This window comes from Petromyzon marinus, chromosome 22, assembly GCF_048934315.1.
Source record: "Petromyzon marinus isolate PM22_M1 ecotype Great Lakes invasive population chromosome 22, UKy_Petmar_22M1.pri1.0, whole genome shotgun sequence".
Taxonomy (NCBI): Eukaryota; Metazoa; Chordata; class Hyperoartia; order Petromyzontiformes; family Petromyzontidae; genus Petromyzon; species Petromyzon marinus.
Window position 1 is genome coordinate 18,729,776 of NC_133688.1, and position 17,466 is coordinate 18,747,241.

Consider the following 17,466-nt stretch of genomic DNA (forward strand, 5'->3'; position numbering starts at 1 on the left):
CATCCGCACGTACATACAGCATCCGCACGTACACACAGCATCCCCACGTACACACAGCACCCGCACGTACACACAGCATCCCCACGTACACACAGCATCCCCACGTACACACAGCACCCGCACGTACACACAGCATCCCCACGTACACACAGCACCCGCACGTACACACAGCATCCCCACGTACACACAGCATCCCCACGTACACACAGCACCCGCACGTACACACAGCATCCCCACGTACACACAGCATCCCCACGTACACACAACATCCGCACGTACACACAGCATTCCCACGTACACACAACATCCGCACGTACACACAGCATCCCCACGTACACACAACATCCGCACGTACACACAGCATCCCCACGTACACACAACATCCCCACGTACACACAGCATCCCCACGTACACACAACATCCGCACGTACACACAGCATCCCCACGTACATACAGCATCCCCACGTACACACAGCATCCCCACGTACACACAGCATCCCCACGTACACACAGTATCCCCACGAACATACAGCATCCCCACGTACATACAGCATCCCCACGTACATACAGTATCCCCACGTACATACAGCATCCCCACGTACATACAGCATCCCCACGTACACACAGTATCCCCACGTACATACAGCATCCGCACGTACGCACAGCATCCCCACGTACACACAGCATCCGCACGTACACACAGCATCCCCACGTACACACAGTATCCCCACGTACATACAGCATCCCCACGTACACACAGCATCCCCACGTACATACAGCATCGCCACGTGCGTACAGCATCCGCACGTACACACAGCAACCCTAGGTACACACAGTATCCCCACGTACACACAGCATCCCCACGTACACACAGCATCCCCACGTACACACAGCATCCCCACGTACACACAGCATCCCCACGTACATACAGCATCCCCACGTACACACAGCATGCCCACGTGCGTACAGCATCCCCGCTTGAGTACATTCGCACGTTAGCAGAGGTGTTCATATCCCCGCATTGCTGGCCCATTGTTTTGCTGCGCAGATGTCTGTCGCGTTTAGCCCTCATTGTTTACAATCATTTGTGTGTGTGTCTGTGTGTGTGTCTGTGTGTGTGTCTGTTTGTGTGTTTCTGTCTGTGTGTCTGTGTGTGTCTGTGTCTGTGTGTGTGTGTCTGTGTGTGTGTGTCTGTGTGTGTGTGTCTGTGTGTGTGTCTGTGTGTGTATGTGTGTGTGTCTGTGTATCTGTGTATGTGTGTGTTTCTGTGTGCGTTTGTGTGTCTGTCTGTGTCTGTCTGTGTGTCTGTCTGTGTGTGTCTGTCTGTGTGTGTGTCTGTGTGTGTGTGTGTGTCTGTGTGTGTATGTCTGTTGTGGGGAGCGATAGTGTAGCGGTTAGCGTGCTGCGCTATGAACCTGGCGACCCGGGTTCGATTCCCGCTCACGGTCAACACCAGTGACGATTATCTGAACCAGTCCCGGGCCTCCCCTAGGTCTACTCAGCCTCAAATGAGTACCTGGTGCGGTGTGTAAACATTGCCACTAGGGAGATAAAGGCGGTCGGGCGTGGTGTTGGCCACCCACCCCCTCGTGTACCGTTCCGGCCTTCATAGGTGCTCGCTAACAGCACTTGCCCCTACAGTCTGTTAAGGCTATATGGGGGATATTTGTTTTTTTGTCTGTGTCTGTTTGTGTGTTTCTGTCTGTGTGTCTGTGTGTGTATGTGTCTGTGTGTCTGTGTATCTGTGTATGTGTGTGTTTCTGTGTGCGTTTGTGTGTCTGTCTGTGTGTCTGTGTATCTGTGTGTGTGTCTGTGTATCTGTGTGTGTGTCTGTGTATCTGTGTGTGTGTCTGTGTGTGTCCGTGTGTGTGTCTGTGTGTGTCTGTGTGTGTGTCTGTGTGTGTGTGTGTCTGTGTGTGTGTGTGTCTGTGTGTATCTGTGTCTGTGTGTATCTGTGTATCTGTGTGTGTCTGTGTGTGTCTGTGTGTGTCTGTGTGTGTCTGTGTGTGTGTCTGTGTGTATCTGTGTATCTGTGTGTGTCTGTGTGTGTCTGTGTGTGTATGTGTGTGTGTCTGTGTGTGTCTGTCTGTGTGTGTGTCTGTGTGTGTCTGTGTGTGTGTGTTTTTGCACGCCGCTTCCTCCATCCGCTGTAATTAATTATTTTCTCCTGTTTTTGTTTCTTTTTCTTTTCTTTTTTTGCTTCTTAGGCTGTGCAGCTTACATCTTACAAAGCGACAGGTAACACCCCCCCCCCCCCCCCCCACCGTGCACAAACTACAAATAGTTAAAAATCTAACTCTGTCGAGCAGGGCCGTTCCCTAGGGTGCACGGCTAATTGGGGGCGACTGCCCTGGGCCCCGCGCTTTGGAGGGTGGTGGGGGTGTGGGGCGGCGCTTCGACGTCACAGTGTCAGATACTTCCGGTTTAGTTTAGAAGGCATTGGAGGGGTGGGGGGGGGGCACAGTGGGGGTTTTCCCCGGGCCCCCGTACCCCCCTCCGGGACGGCCCTGTCGGAGAGCTTTCTCAGCGCCACGGAGGGTCGCTGAAATCCCCTGCCCCCCCCCCCCTCCCACGCACCTTCCGCCCCCCACACCTGCAATTTAATGATTGTTCACAATCCACGGCTACGATTCGGATCGAGATTCCATGTTTTTTTGTTGCCATTGCTGTGGCTTCGCCCTGCTTCGCGCCAGCGCCCGCTTGCCGCTTCTTCAGCTGTAAGAATAACATGTTTAGTCGTATTTCTACAGATGTTGTTTTTTCATATCCGGTACCAGCTTCTCAAAAATATATATATATCTACGCATATAATTTGGATACACAATCTTCCCAATGATGATGCACATGTCACCACCACATTTTGCAGCGTTTTGAGAAATTGTTTGCATGTAGATGCTACGTAAATGCGGATTGTGTTGTGTTTAATGTGTGTATGCACTGAATGTTCCTATGTATTCAATGTATGGAATGCGCCTATATATGAAATGTGCCTGTGTATTCAATGTTTTGTTATGTGTTGAATGTGCCTTTGTATTCAATCTGCCTATGTATTCAGTGTGTTGTGTTGAATGTGCCTATATATTAAATGTGCCTGTGTATTCAATGTGTTGTATGTGTTGAATGCGCCTTTGTATTCAATCTGTTGAATGTGTTGTGATGAATGTGCCTAGGTATTGAATGCATTGTATTGTTTCGACTGAATATGCCTATGCATTTACATTGTTGGATGTGTCTATTGTACTGCATTGAATGTGCGTGCCTATGACCAAATCGCCTGGAACCCGCCCGATCCCTCTTTGGCCCTCGGAAGCTAAGCAGGCTTGAGCCTGAAAAGAGCCCTTGATGGGCGACCACCACGCGTAAGACAGATGCAGTCGGCACTGTGGGCAAGAGAGGTCAGGGCAGCAACATCCATTGTTGTTCTGTACTCACCTCGCCTTCACCAACCGGCACTGACCAGCGTGGTGAAGTGTGGTCAAACAAACCCTCAGTGCCTGCAAGGCGGTGGAGGGGCTCTCTCATCCAGCGGCGGATTGACAAATAGGCCTGCACGTGTGTTGAATCTAGGCACCTCTAGTGGGCTGGACGGTTCGCGTGCATCCCTGCCCACGCGGTACTACGCATGTGCGTCGTATTTGCGAGGTATCGCTCTTAACCGCTGCGTGTAATGCATCGTCGCTAAACTGCCACCGTCGCTCCACGTGGCAAATGGACTTTGTGTACAGGGCGTACGTGGTTTTTGTTGTTGTCTTTTTATATTTTCTTTCAACGGCAACGGTTGAACGGGGAAAGGCTCGTGGACAAACGGGCTTCCAGACAACGGGAGGTGAAGTAGTGTGCGGAGTGTAATTGTGAGGCAGGGCTTTGATAAGTCACGCGTAATAATTGTATTTTTTTTGCCACTGATAAAGTGGCAATCTGGGCAAATGTGAACGTTCTCAGCGACGGGGTTTTTGGGTGAACAAAGCCACGGTCATGTCGGAGCCATCAAATTCCGCCTCTGATGTTTACGGGGACTCCTGCGAATCGTTTAACAAGTTTCTAAAAGAGCTACCCTAGCTCATTCTCAGAAACGACCTGGCCACAAATGAGAGCTCAACGAAGTGGCTTATCGTCGTGCTGCACATTTATAGCAGCAGCAGCAGCCACATACTCTAAACGCACGTTTATAAGTTGCGCCGGATGTCACGTGTGCAGGCGGTGCAATTGCGCCGGTGCCAAAAGGGACACGGGGCCCAGGGCACCGCGCTACCTAGAAGGAGACGAGGAGGTGGGGGTGCAGTGGGGAGGGGGGGCGGGCACGGAGGGGTCGTGAATCGGACAATAGTTTAGCCCCATTTCACTCCTTACACCAGGGGGGCCCTTACCAACCCGCACGACAACGCTACACGCAGACGGGTGTTGCACATCAACACAAAAACAAACACACACACACACAAAAACACTCAGAAAACCTCTGGCCAGCTACTCGAGCCTTAGACATACGAAAGCAAAAACTAGGCCACACGCAGAGCGCGGCTCTCGTTTTCACCCAACACGCGTGTGCGGAACGGGGACGCTTTTGTACTTTGTTTACAGACGCACCATCGTGACAAGTTTCACGTCTGCGTGCAAAAAAGGTAACTGGATGCGGTGCCGAGCGCTCGCCGGTGGGGGAGGGGCGACGTCCGATTCCTCGGCCCGACGCGAGAACCGCGGCGACGCGAGACAGAAGAGAATCTGGCGACTGCGTGGGGTTCTAACGGTTGTGTGCATGCGTGCGTGCGTGCACGTTGAACTTATATCGCACCGGTACCTAGCCGACCCTGCTCGTCGGAGGTGCGGGGAGAAAGGACGTCAAACTAAAGACAAAAAGCAGTTCAAAAGAAATTCGTTTTCAATCTGGTACATCGGGAGGAAGAGCGTTCCAGACTGCCGCACGGAGACGCGTTGGAAAGCGCCACGCAGTGCGGTAGCCGTCGTCCTTGTCCGCCGCGAGGAAGGCGACCGGAGTTCGCGTGATGCTTTGTGCTCCTTGACGAGACCAGCCAAGTAGTGCACCGAACGTTCGATTCGAACGTCGGGGCCCTTTAACCTCCTGACCCTGCCTCCATGCGCAGCAGTTCTCTCGCAAAAGTTATTTGGTGCATCGCTCTCTGACGCGCTGCCGGGTTGTGCCGCGTGGTGTCCATCGCTTCGCGATGCACGAAGCGTCGTGCAGCCCGGGCATCGTCCCGAACGGCACGCGGTTCAACCAGATAACGCGTCGGTGATATGTCAAAACAATTATATATATATGAAATCAAGTTGTCATCCACACGCGATTCAAATTTATATTTTCCCGCAGGTTCCCGCAAAAAAACAAAAAAAGCAGCCGTGACTAGCATTCGTATTTTTGGACGCTGGCCGCGATAGTTATTTTGCAGCAGTGAAACAGAATAATTTCAAGAAGTAGGCAATGCATTGAGTGCTCGGAAAAGAAGTAGAGTGATAGTCAACGTTTCCGCGATGTCTGGTTGAAGGTCTATCGACCGCAGATGTTCTTCATTTTGTCCGGTGATTTGCATTCACTCCCCGAGTGTTGTTCACGAGCGCACACGGCTGTTGCATCTGCAGCAGCCGCCGCCACCGCTTAAGCTCACAACGTCCTGAATCGAGAAACAAAATTCGATTTCACGTCTGAGCAGGTGGACACTCGTCGCGATAACGAGTTTCACTTTGCAAGGGAGACGTGCGTGGAGTAGCGGTTCGTGCGTTGGTATCAGAAGTCGTTCTGGGCTACCCCTAGGTTGACTCGGGCTTAGAAGACTACCTTGTTGCAAACATCAGCATCGTACTTTGCGACCCTGTGGATTTACGCGGTAGGCTGCCGCTTTTCAAACCCTTCTATCGGCGTACCCGTCTTGCAGAAACAACCATACCAATTCGTGAACATTGACGTTTCATTCTTACGCATTTCTCCTCGGAACTCTACAATGCGGTTAGAGGGAATTAAGTTCGGCAGGCTCCCCGCACGCATCCGTAGGACTCGCAGAGCGTGCGGCACTAAGCCAGGCACCGGCGTGCCAAGCGCGGCGCTGGCGACACCGCCACTTCGTGCGCCGCGCTGCCCCGAGCAGATAAAACAAAATAATCGCGTTCGTCAATAACGCCGTGGCCTTTAACGCCAAAGAAATATTGACAATAGGGGACATTTGGGGAAAATGGCCCTTCTGCATAGCATACGATGTCCAGTGCTATTGACACAAATGCTCTGAGCTTCATGTTCTTTGCGCTTGTGCACCACTGGCCACGCAGTATCGTCAAATAATGTGCCCATTATAGTGTTGGCTAACAGCACTCGCCCCAGCGGTCTATGGTTATATGGTGGGGGAGGAAGGGAGATCTTTGACATTCTCTTTCTCTACACAAGCATGCCGACACGCATGTAACCTGCTGTACAAACAGCCACCTTATTTCAGACTTTGTTCGTCGTCCCGATATCGTGACAGCTCAACGTCCCTTTTAAAGCCCCCCCCCCCCCACCATCCCACCCTGCCCCCCCCCCCCCTAGCTGCCGTCACGAATTTTCGGCATTCCATTCGCTGCGCTATTGGACCACAGATTGCGCACTGTGCAAATGGCCCCACGCATGAGCTCTGCGTCAGTGGCGAGATGTTATCTCCTTCGCCTCGTATGCAGGAGGTCGTCGGTTTCAATCCCGACCCTGACGTCTGGTGTATATTTGGAGTTTACGTGTCTCTCATGCCCATGGATTTTATCTTGGGGTCCCTCCGTTTCTTTTTTCCCTCCACATTGAGAATCAACATCACGCCGTTTTAGAGTATTTGGCTTGCTATATACGTTTCCACGTGATAAGCCACTTCTTTGAGCTATCATTTGTGGCCAGGTTTCTTCTGAAAAATAGTGGGCCTTACCTGGTTAAAAACAAAAGAGTTTATATCTATTTTATAGTTCTAGTCAGCGGGAGGGAAGGGGGGCATACAGAGTAGGGTGTGAGGGCCACGGGTAGTGAAAGGGGCCTCGTTAACAGCCGGGGGGGGTGTCAAAGGGGGGCTTCATTTGGGATATTGCTGCAGGCCTCCAACACGTTCAATAGGCCTATCATTAGCCCAGTGGTTCTCAACATTTTTGGTGGAGTGGCCTCCCAATCAAGACCACTGGTTCCTGCCCCCCCCTTCCCACCAGCCCATGCGCCATCCCTTCCACCCCGCTCCCCCTCACCAGGTTACTAAGGTCACGATAGGGCGGTGACGTGGCCCAGCGGGTCACGGTTCGAATCCAGTGGCTGCCCTCCTGAGGAAACAACTGCGGGCTGGAAGAGCCTTCGCGACAATACGACGAAATGTCTCCTTCACGGTGGAGTTTAAAGATCCTCCGACGTCATAGGGCCACTGTGTGCCAGTGTCGCGGTCCAAATTTGTCAGTCTTAGAGAGATTGCGCGGCACGTGACTCAATTAGGATCGCACACACGGCGGTGATCATTGCCCCCTACTGGCAGACTAATGCCGCAGGTCGCTGTTGTGCACGAGACTCATCCTGGCCTCTAGCGTTCTCATCCTGGCTGAGGCAAAAACAAACAAACTTACACAGAGAGACCACGTGTCCCACGCCTACAGTCAACGGAGCACGAGTGAGGCACGTGTTTGATGTTGCGTATCGGTGTGTCTTGTGTTAGTGAGGCACGTGTTTCATGTTGTTGTATTTCTGTGTGTCTGCGTGAGTGAGGCACGTGTTTGATGTTGTTATATCGGTGTGTTTTGTGTTAGTGAGGAACGTATTTCATGTTGTGTTTCGGTGTGTTTGTGTTAGTGAGACACGTGCTCGATGTTGCATATCGGTGTGTCTTGTGTTAGTGAGGCACGTGTTTCATGTTGTTGTATCTGTGTGTCTGCGTGAGTGAGGCACGTGTTTCATGTTGTGTATCAGAGTGTTTTGCCGTAGCGTGACGCTGACGTACCCCCCCCCCCCCACCGCACAAGTTATAACTTCCTGCACGGTATCTATGTAGTGGGTTCCAGGACACGGAGACGGCAGAATAGAAGCAGCACTATTTATTTAAACCTTAACAAGGGTTACACTAGAAGGGGTAGCGGCCCCTCCACCCGTATAACTCAGGAACACACCCCAGGCTCTCTAGCCTAAGCTCTAGGCTCCCAGTTCCTCCTGGTAGGGCTCTAAGGGAGGCTATCAGATCCGGCCCTGGTTAGGCACAGATCTCGGCACCCCGCCGACAAGACCGGCCCTTAAAAGGACTCTGACTCTGGGGCTCTGGGGCCGCACCACCGGCTTGCTGTGCCGGCCCTGAAAACGGCAGCGGTCACAGGAGTTCCAGGGTCTCACCTAGCTGGCCTTCTTTCTTCACTGGTTGCTTCAGCCTCGGGCCCCACACTCTGCCCCGAGCTCCCTGGCTCCCCGCACTTTATACCCACTGGAGCCTTAGCGGACGTTGTTGTAGCCACCAAGGTGTGGGTGAACCACACCTTCCCGTGCCATGTGTTTATTCCCCATAGCACCCCTACATCTATGCCACAGCCTCTCCACCCCACCTTGAGCCCTTGCATCTTGCGCTTCGTCTGAGCCAGGCTTCTGGCACGAGCTCGCGGCCCAGACTCAACGTGAGCAATGACTACAATGGGGAAACAATAATTATCCTATCATTCTCGTTGGTCCTGGAATGAATTACAAACTATTTTAAAACTGGAGAAAAGGGTTTCGCTCTCTGATTTCAAAGCTCCGATAGAAGAAGATGTCACTGACTATTGTACTTTTTCTTATTGTTTTGTATTGTAATTGTACTATTTCGTATTGTGCGTGTGTGTGTGTATGTATGTATGTGTGTACGTGTGTATGTGTGTGTGTGATTGGGCCCAATCACCGCATGCCCAAACAGCTTTTGTTCGGCCGAATAGAGGGGGTGAAATGAGCACGGCACGGGCTAGAGAAGAGATGGAGTGATGTGGTACAGGAGGACGTGGAGCTGAGTGGACTTGCCGATGACTGGTACCAGCAGTGTCAAGATCGGCCTCTGTGGAGGAGGCTCGTGAAGGACGCAACTGGGCAGTTGGAGATAGTCGCCCTCCAACAACAATGGAGGGCGGAGGAGCGACGCTCACAATAACGAGTGGAGCGCCGGGTGGCTAAAGCACAGCAGGTTGGCACAGTAGGGGGCACAGGTGGTGCATCAGCCAGCCATCTCAGTCATCTTAGTCGACCCGTGGCACTTGGGTCTGCCCCGTGACCTCCTGCCAGCGGGCGTTCGACACTTCACGTGGCCTCAAGGTGCACATGGCCTGGCACAAGCGTCGTGGTGACGTCACCGCCACTTAGTGGCGAATGGCGGTTGTTATGTTACGTATTTGCTTAAATAAAGGTGAAATAAAACAAAAATTACGTCAGGACAACAAAACAAGCACCCCGATTTATTTGTCTTTTCCCGCCAGATAGGCCGCCCCCAATCCCCAGGGAGAGTTTACGCGGGACGTGTCTTTCTCTTACAGGATACAGTACACTCTTTGTTTCGAATATCCCGCCGTGGCTCGGGACACATAAATAATAAGCATGGTGACACTCCTCTTGAGACGGTGACGTCCGTAGACGTGCGAGCGAGACGTTCCGCGGACACCGTCGCTGTGCGCCAGGGGCCTCGCAGCTTTGCACTAAAAATAAAATGCGGGCCGCACGTGGCCCCGGGCCCGCGATGGCCCTCTGTTTCAGACCAACGCGTGCGTTCACTGTTGAGTGGCTGACTGTGACGTGTGCAAGAGGCCTACATTGTACTACTGCCCTTAGCGTTCACAGGGCCGACTGCAATTATTGCTGGCCGCATTAGGCCACCATGGCCACTTTAGGCCAGCACATTCAATCGCTGGACATCTGTGAAAAATAACTACGTAGTTCGTCGGATGTCTCCATAATTAAATCAAGACTCTGAATCTGAAATTATTTCGTGAGTCACCGACTCAAATGCAATGGCCTGCTCAGGCCAATTTGTGAATTTTTATTGAAAATGAAAAAAACCGAGGCCTCGCCTTCGATTAAACCATACTTTATAGATTAAAACCACCGTTTATAGATTAAACCATCTATTATAGTTTAAAACCATCGTTTATAGATTAATCCATCTATTATAGATTAAACCATCGTTTATGAGATTAAAACCATCTATGTATCTGCTTTTTGTGTTTAGTTTGTTGTCCACCCGCACCTCCAATTAGCATGGTTAGCTACGTACGGTGCGAAAGAAGTTCAACATACATTTAACCAGCTTCAGTGCATAGGTGGGTGGTAAATGCGCAGCCCTGCAATTGCTTGCTTCGGCGATCGCTGGTAGAAGGGCCTCCAATTTGGTTTAGCTCAACAGAAACCCCTCTAGGAGGACTATGGCATAATGGTCCAAGCTGGCCACGTGGCCTTGTGATGAAGTATACCGCAAGTGACCTGCCGAGCGACCCAGTAGGTGCAAAACGAGAATTCGATAAATGCAATAAATGTTCGACATCATGTTGGCCAACTTAAGTCGCTTGTTTGACCTACACATCCAAAAATACATAGGGCCAAAGGATTTATTACAAAGTCAAACTGCGGAGCCTCTTGTAACTATTAACTCTCTCGCTTGCGTTTTTACGTCGACACCAAACACGAAGTCATCATCAGCGGTAACGCGCGCGGCACACAAGTCTCACTCTCGAGAAATTCCGGCGTTGGTAAATACCGAGCCAAAAAAACACAACAATAGTCTAGCTGTTCCACTCCTTTTTTTATGGAGCCAGGCTTGTGTTTTTTTTTGTTATCTAAAAATGCAAAATATGCCAAGCTTGGGCGGCTTGGATGCTTGTTTAAGGGGCAATCTACATCGGCAGTGCGTTTACGAGTTAGCTAAGGGTGCGCAAACTCAGACGCGAGAGACAACAAGATTTTTGGGGGGGGGGGGTTATAAGTGTCAACTATGATTGTTTAAACGCCTTGAGATGAAGACAGACTGAGGCAATGTTTGTCTGGGTGGGTGAATCTGGGGACCGAGGGCAGTTATGGAAAAATGTTCCAATTCCAGGCTCCATATTGCCCCCCCCCACTCGCCGTTAACGCCCCACCACTTGCAGACACAACACGTGAGATCGTTGTTTGATATATTCATTCATTAACTTATATTCTTTATTTGCTCGCGCCTTTTATTTATAACCTCGCGAGAGAGTCGTCGATGGGCCTATTTTTAGCCGAACTTTCCAAACGGCGTGCTTCTCGCCAAAAAAAAATCAGTCCAGCCACCTATGAGTGGGGGAACCAGAGATTTTGAGAAGGCGGAGCAGGGGTGGTGGCTCACTGGTTAGCGTGCTGTGCTATGAACCCGGCGACCTGGGTTCGACTCCCAGCCACGGCTAACATCAGTGGCGATTCGGTGAAATATATCTGAGGGGGTCATCTGAACCCATTACATACAACATGTATGAAGAATATCGATCCATACGTACGCAGTTCGACGCACGCAATAAAGAATCGATGGATCGAAGCTCGGCTCTCTTGACGTGGTATATCGGGGTTGTAGCCACGTGTTTTTCGGTCCGGCGTCTGACGTTTCTTGCCCCCTCCTCCTCTGAGCTTCTTACAAGCTCAGAGAAGGTGGGGCGAAACAAAACGCGCGGTAGAAGCCCGAACAAAACCACAACAACAAAACACATCACACTGGAGAGCTTGAACAAGCCCACAACCGCGAGAACCTCCATGGCGATCGATGCGCTGTCTCGCTCCGCGAGCTGACACCGATCTCCTCTTGCCTGTATAGAGCTGGCGCCGCCAACGATGAGCGTCGCACCCGCGCGCATGGCGTGGGGTGCGTGCGAAACGGCCCAGGTGCCAGTGAGCCACTTGCAAACAAAAATAGAAAAGCGTTAAAAAAACAACGTCGAGTTCATTTGGGGTGGAGTGGCGGCGTGCTGTAAATGAACACAAAATGTTCACCCGCAAATTACTGCACGGGGATTACACGTGGCTTTCATCGCCGCCTACTGCGAGAACTTGGCAGGACCCTCTTTAAAAAAGATATTAAAGAGTCTTGAGACTCACGTGTGAGGCTTTCCGACAGCGTCACCAAACACTTTACTTCATTTAGAAAACCAATCCCCAGCCACCGCTGACATCAGTGGCGAACGATATCGCAATTGGCCAGCGCTGACCAGGATGGTGAAGTTTGGTCAAACAACCCGCACGATTCACACAGCATGACCCTTATCCAGCAGTCAAAGTGAATCGACAAAGGGGCTGTCAAAAGTATTTATCATTCTTCTCATTATTACGTTGCACCATCTGTGTGTTATGCTGATGCCCCAATTCATGTGAAACGTGCCACACAATTACTCTCAAGGGTCCTCGTTCATTTGTGTGAGCGAGACTAAAAGCAGTTTTCTCCGCAGCAAAAAAAAAACCTCTTACCAGGCCTGCACTTGATGTAGAATTGTCAGCGCGAGTAGACGGGCAAGCGGTCTGCTCCGATACGGAATTGCTCGATCATTTCGTCTCAGTGGGAACGTTAGCTTTAGAGATTGGCCCACTCACTTTTCGTGATGACAATTAGTGCACGAGCCCGAGGTGACCGTAACGTTTCGTGGTTTCAGTTCCTTTACGTGGCCAAACAACGGTGGATTGCGCGATGACCATTCGAAATCAGTGAGGTTATCAAGTAATTAATTCTCATGAGACGTAGACATCAGCTTGGCACCACCTAAGATGATACCAGTTTCTCCTCTGGCCTATGGAATTCATGCTTTGGGCTGCATTACAGGTTTGAAAATAACTGCCGTCCTGAATTAATGCATGTGCTATGAAAAAAGGCCATTGGCCGAAACGTCACCTCTCATATGCCTAAGGCCGCGGTGCTAATGACGAATGTGTAGATTCAATTTTTTTGTTATTTGTGCTTGTACACCACTGCCAGCGTAGCGCCAAATAAATTGTCTAACTTCCTGAGCTTGAGGGACCACCACCGTGTGGTCAGCAGCATCCCTGCCCACCTACCCATTTTTACCTTGCCTTGCCCGCTTCTCATCCTATAAAATGAGTTAAAAATAAATAAAAGATCGAGTTAACAATGCTGTTGTAGGCACTCGTTCTGAGGCCACGTTGAACAGGTCTCGTTGATACACGAGCAGCTCATGATGCATGTGGTCAAGTGTCAACTCTTGGGTGACTTGGATTGATGAGTGGAGGCGTTGGGCCCTAAGGTGTCGAGCTACGAAGTTTCGATGAGGCCTCACTTCTGTCCTTGCGCCAGGGCACATTGCCCACTGACCTTGCTGTGCCACTGGATTGATTGGCCCCCTTATTATTATTTTTACTGCGATGACTACCATTGTCTCAATACTCGTTTTTTCAGGAGTTTGCTACCAAGTTGTTGCTACTGCTGCTGATGTGTAATCCCAAGTGAGCGATTTGTTGGTAATTTTGGAACATTGGGAGTTTTGGCCTAAAAGGAATTACCTTGCATGTTTTGTTGTTTTACCTATGGGAAGAAACCAGAGAGCCCGGATAAAACCCAGGCAGGACAGGGGGAGAACATAAAACCCCACACATAAAGAGCGCCCCGAGTCGGGAATCGAACCCAGCTCCCTCCTTGCCGTGAGGCACAAACGCCCGTCCCTCCTCCTCCCCGGCACCTCCGATTAGCGCGGTTGGCTGCGTACGGTGCGAAAGAAGTTCAACGCGCGTACGTGCGTTCAAGACAAACGTCACCAGCGCGCCGCCACCCTGCCGCCCAACCCTGGACGCACGGCACGGCAAAACGCGCGTGCGTGCAAACACTCGGGGCGAGCCACTCGGCGCCTCCCCTTCGAGTGCCCTCGCAGTGCCCCGTGCAGCGGAAGCGGTAGCCGCGTAGCGTGGTGATTGTTCATTAGGGCCCGGTGCCTTGAGAGTCTTGAAACTCAAAGAACGGCGGCTGCTGTATTTGTCCATTGGGAATCGAGGGTTGCGGTGGGTATTGGTGGGGTGGGACTGCTGGCAAAGATGTGGGGGGGGGGGGGAAGGGGGGGCTAGGTGTGGCTTTAACGAATAATCAGAATCTTTACCGAGACTGGAGCAATCTGATGAGCTATGAAGCTCTTTTCACAGATGTCCAGTAAAAGAAAGCCCCCTTTATAAAGTGCTCCTTAGTCATCGTATCCATCGTCGTATCGGTCATGATCAATCAACTGCTGGATGAAGGCCCCCACAACTTCACAAGCAGTTGCCATCTCTCGCGGTCCTGCGATGCGACAATTCGTCCAGCGCTCAACATTAAGACTATTGAACCACTTAAATGCTCATTACGTGATATCAAATGACGGCCGTTTGCGAACAAAGCAGTTCACGTGTATTAAGTCTCGAGATGCTGGCGTGCTGTAATGGTCAGGAAGCTGGATTTTTTAAATGCAGAGGTCACCGGTTAAAATCCGCCTCCCGGCATGGCAGCCCAGCCGTGCCCTGTCCACGCACCAGTCTCCAGTAAACGCGCACACCGCTGTCAGTGGGTCGGCAGATCGCGCGTGGATGGGGCAAAGTGTGGCTACTCTCACCTGTTCAAAGACGTCTGGCCAGCGTAAAAGAGTAGGCCAATCACTCTCTACAGGGTCTCCGTAGAGCTCCCTGGAGTGGAGGCCCTTCTGGAAGCAGTGGCGTGATCAAGCAAATGCATCGCTCGCACAAGAAAAAAAAAACATTCGCTGGGTTCTCTTTGAGTTAAGAAGATGGAGAGGTGACACGGCTTACCTAAAAACAAAACAAAAGCGTTTCACTTCATCAGTTGCTACTGGCAGAGTGTGCGCTGTGATTTATGCTCTGTTATTACAGCAGTGTCCCGTTTATAACCACCAATTTGGACGGGATCCATGAAATGCGGCTTTACTTCCCCAAAACATTTTTCGTCACATACTAAAAACACATTAATTGCGTTCCGAACTGATTTTTTCAAACGATATGCGGTCCAATATATGGCACATTTATTGCAAGAAATGTGAACTGAAAATCCATCAAGTGATTGGGGGTAATACATTTAAAACAAGATAATAAAAACAATACATTGCAGCCACCCTAAATCCGCCAACCGGTGTAGGCTGTGTCGAACATGGGAGGTGGGGGGTAAGGTTAGGGGAGCTCGACCATACTTCACCACGCTGGTCAGTGCAGGTCGGCCAAGGTGTCGGAGCGAGGTGGGGCTGGATCGGTTCTGATATCGCGCGCCATTTATTGAATCTAACTCTGGCCACTGGGTGCACAGCTCAGCGCGCCAACCACTTTACCAGCCAATGAAATAATGTCATTCAAATTGCTCTATTTAAAATGTACACAGGCCTGGTCCCTGCATATTTATACAGGCCTGGTTCTTTCCACGCAAAATGTTACGGACCTGACACACACACAGAGGCGAATGCAGAAACGCCTCAAGGAAGGGGGGTGGGGAGGCGGCGCTCCTGAAATTCCAAACTAATCAAATAGGGCCCTACATTAATTGAATACAAATTATTTTCTCTCATAAATATCAATAGAATACAAATTCTCTGGGTCTGAAGGGGGTTGGGGGGGGGCGCTATCGACTCCATCGCCCCCCTTCTTGGATCTGCCACTGACCTGGCACACGTTGGTGTAAACGCAGTCGCTGCCAATATTTGGTGAACCCAAAAAAAAAACCTGTATTATGGATTTTGTGATAAATATTCCATATTGCGGATATTTGCAGAATAAAATTTCACCAATATTCTCTCTGCATTTGCCATGAGGGGCAGTGTTGTCTGCTGATACATGAATGAGACCGTTCCATATTTCTGTTGTCTCCCTCCACTTCCATCTGTTTTTTTTTTGTTCCCATTTTCAATGTTTTTCACACTCATACGTACACCCACACACCACACCCACACACGTGCGCACGGATACCTTGCAGGTGTGTGAGGCTGTTCTGCCCGGCGTGCTGGCTCCCTGCTGCAGCCTGCACGTGCCCTCAGACCGCGACTGGGTGCCCTCCTCCTCCTCCTCCTCCTCATCGCCCTCCTCCTCGTCTCCCGCCTCCTCCTCATCGCCCGCCGCCGACGACGCCGGCCTCCGCTGCAGCAGCACCTTCCTTGAGTGAGGAGCTCTTCGCTGTCATCGGGCAGCGGCGGCAGAGTGATGGCTCGGGTTTTACGGGCGACGGCAAACGACCGTCTCGGACTTTCCACATTCACGTGTCGTGCCGCGCGCTGAGACGGCTGCCACTGTGAGGCCCCCTGGGCCGTAGCGGTGCGCTGCAATGGTCGTTGAGGGGAGATGGGATGTGTGAGGCGCGGTGGGATGCTAAGGAATTTAAGCGAGCCCCCTCGAAATGCAAATCCTTGTCTTGACAAAATGACCACGGGGCGCCCTGGCGAAAATATGCCATTGTGTTTTTCATGCCTTCCAACTAAGGTTGAAAGTGTTTGTGCATTAGCTCTGTCTGTCTGTCCGTCCGTAATGGGGGCACGGGGAGGGCGCTGGGGCCATTGTAACGCTCGTGAACATGAACCAATATGAACCGACCTGTAGCATAGAGTTGTGTTGCTATTAAACACCCTGTTGTTGAAAACTGGCCACTTTGATCAAAGTGTTTCCGAAAAACTGTGAGACGCAAGCCAGAGTAAAAAGTACCATTTTGAAAATTTGCTCAATGCATTTTGCCCAAACGCCTACCTGTCCGTCGGCTTCCGTACCGCTGATTCATTTACGACCGAAGACAATCGCGCGTTGGCAGGCTTCACGTAATCCGCGTGCGTGCACACACATTGTTTTCTTTCTTTGCTTTGCTTTTTTTTCCTCTCTTCCCCAAATTTATTTACAATTGTGCTCACTGGTATCACGCTGTGGGATGGCGACTTCGCCGTTGGAAGCTCTCGAAAAGTTTTTCAGTGCATCACCACCACGTGTCAGAGACCAATTATTGAGCTATGGCAACGCGCAGTTGCTTCCAAAATCACTTCAATCGACTTAATTTTTATTTATTTCCCCCCCCCCCCCCACGAGATGATCCTCGTCATGTCCTGCAACTAGTTAAGTTTTCGGCACACGTCGAAAAAAACGACCATTTAGGACAAATTTCGGTGGAAAACCAAATGCATGGTATTTTTATTTTTGTTGCAGTCGTTAGTGACCATGCTGAATCCATGAGCCTGCTGCACGTGGCGAGCGCCGAATATAATCGCGTCATTTAATTGCTACGAATAAGGGCGATAGCCCTCATACGTCGCACCATTATATTTATCCGCTGCAGACCACGCGCGCTGCTATCGACGAACGTGTTGAGTTGTTTTTGTCACCGTAATCTGGGGTGGCGACTTGGATTTGAACCCAGGATCTCAGCGGTGCCAGCTCAGTACTCGACCCTCGAGCCACCCGGCCACGTGACAGATTTGCCCCATTCCTGGCGATGGAGCCCATTGGCCCATTTTCATCAAAAGTCAGCGCAAATTAAGCATTTTCAGGTCGGGAGTTTCTTTTCATTCCAAATTCCA

General features: G+C 51.0%; 1 protein-coding gene across 2 annotated transcripts in view; it reads left to right on the plus strand.

Annotated features, from left to right (window-relative positions):
- ADGRD2 (adhesion G protein-coupled receptor D2) overlaps positions 1 to 16,547 on the plus strand; it is an 82,359-nt gene extending 65,812 nt beyond the window's left edge. The window contains exons 26-27 of one of the 2 annotated variants that reach the window (XM_076068808.1): positions 2,208 to 2,238; positions 15,888 to 16,027. In XM_076068808.1, the coding sequence (XP_075924923.1) occupies positions 2,208 to 2,238; positions 15,888 to 15,895 (39 nt within the window). In that variant the 3' untranslated portion in view covers positions 15,896 to 16,027. Of the gene's footprint in view, positions 1 to 2,207; positions 2,239 to 15,887 lie in introns of both variants that reach the window. The other variant, XM_076068807.1, reaches the window with a different exon arrangement.
- The last annotated feature ends 919 nt before the right edge of the window (positions 16,548 to 17,466 follow it).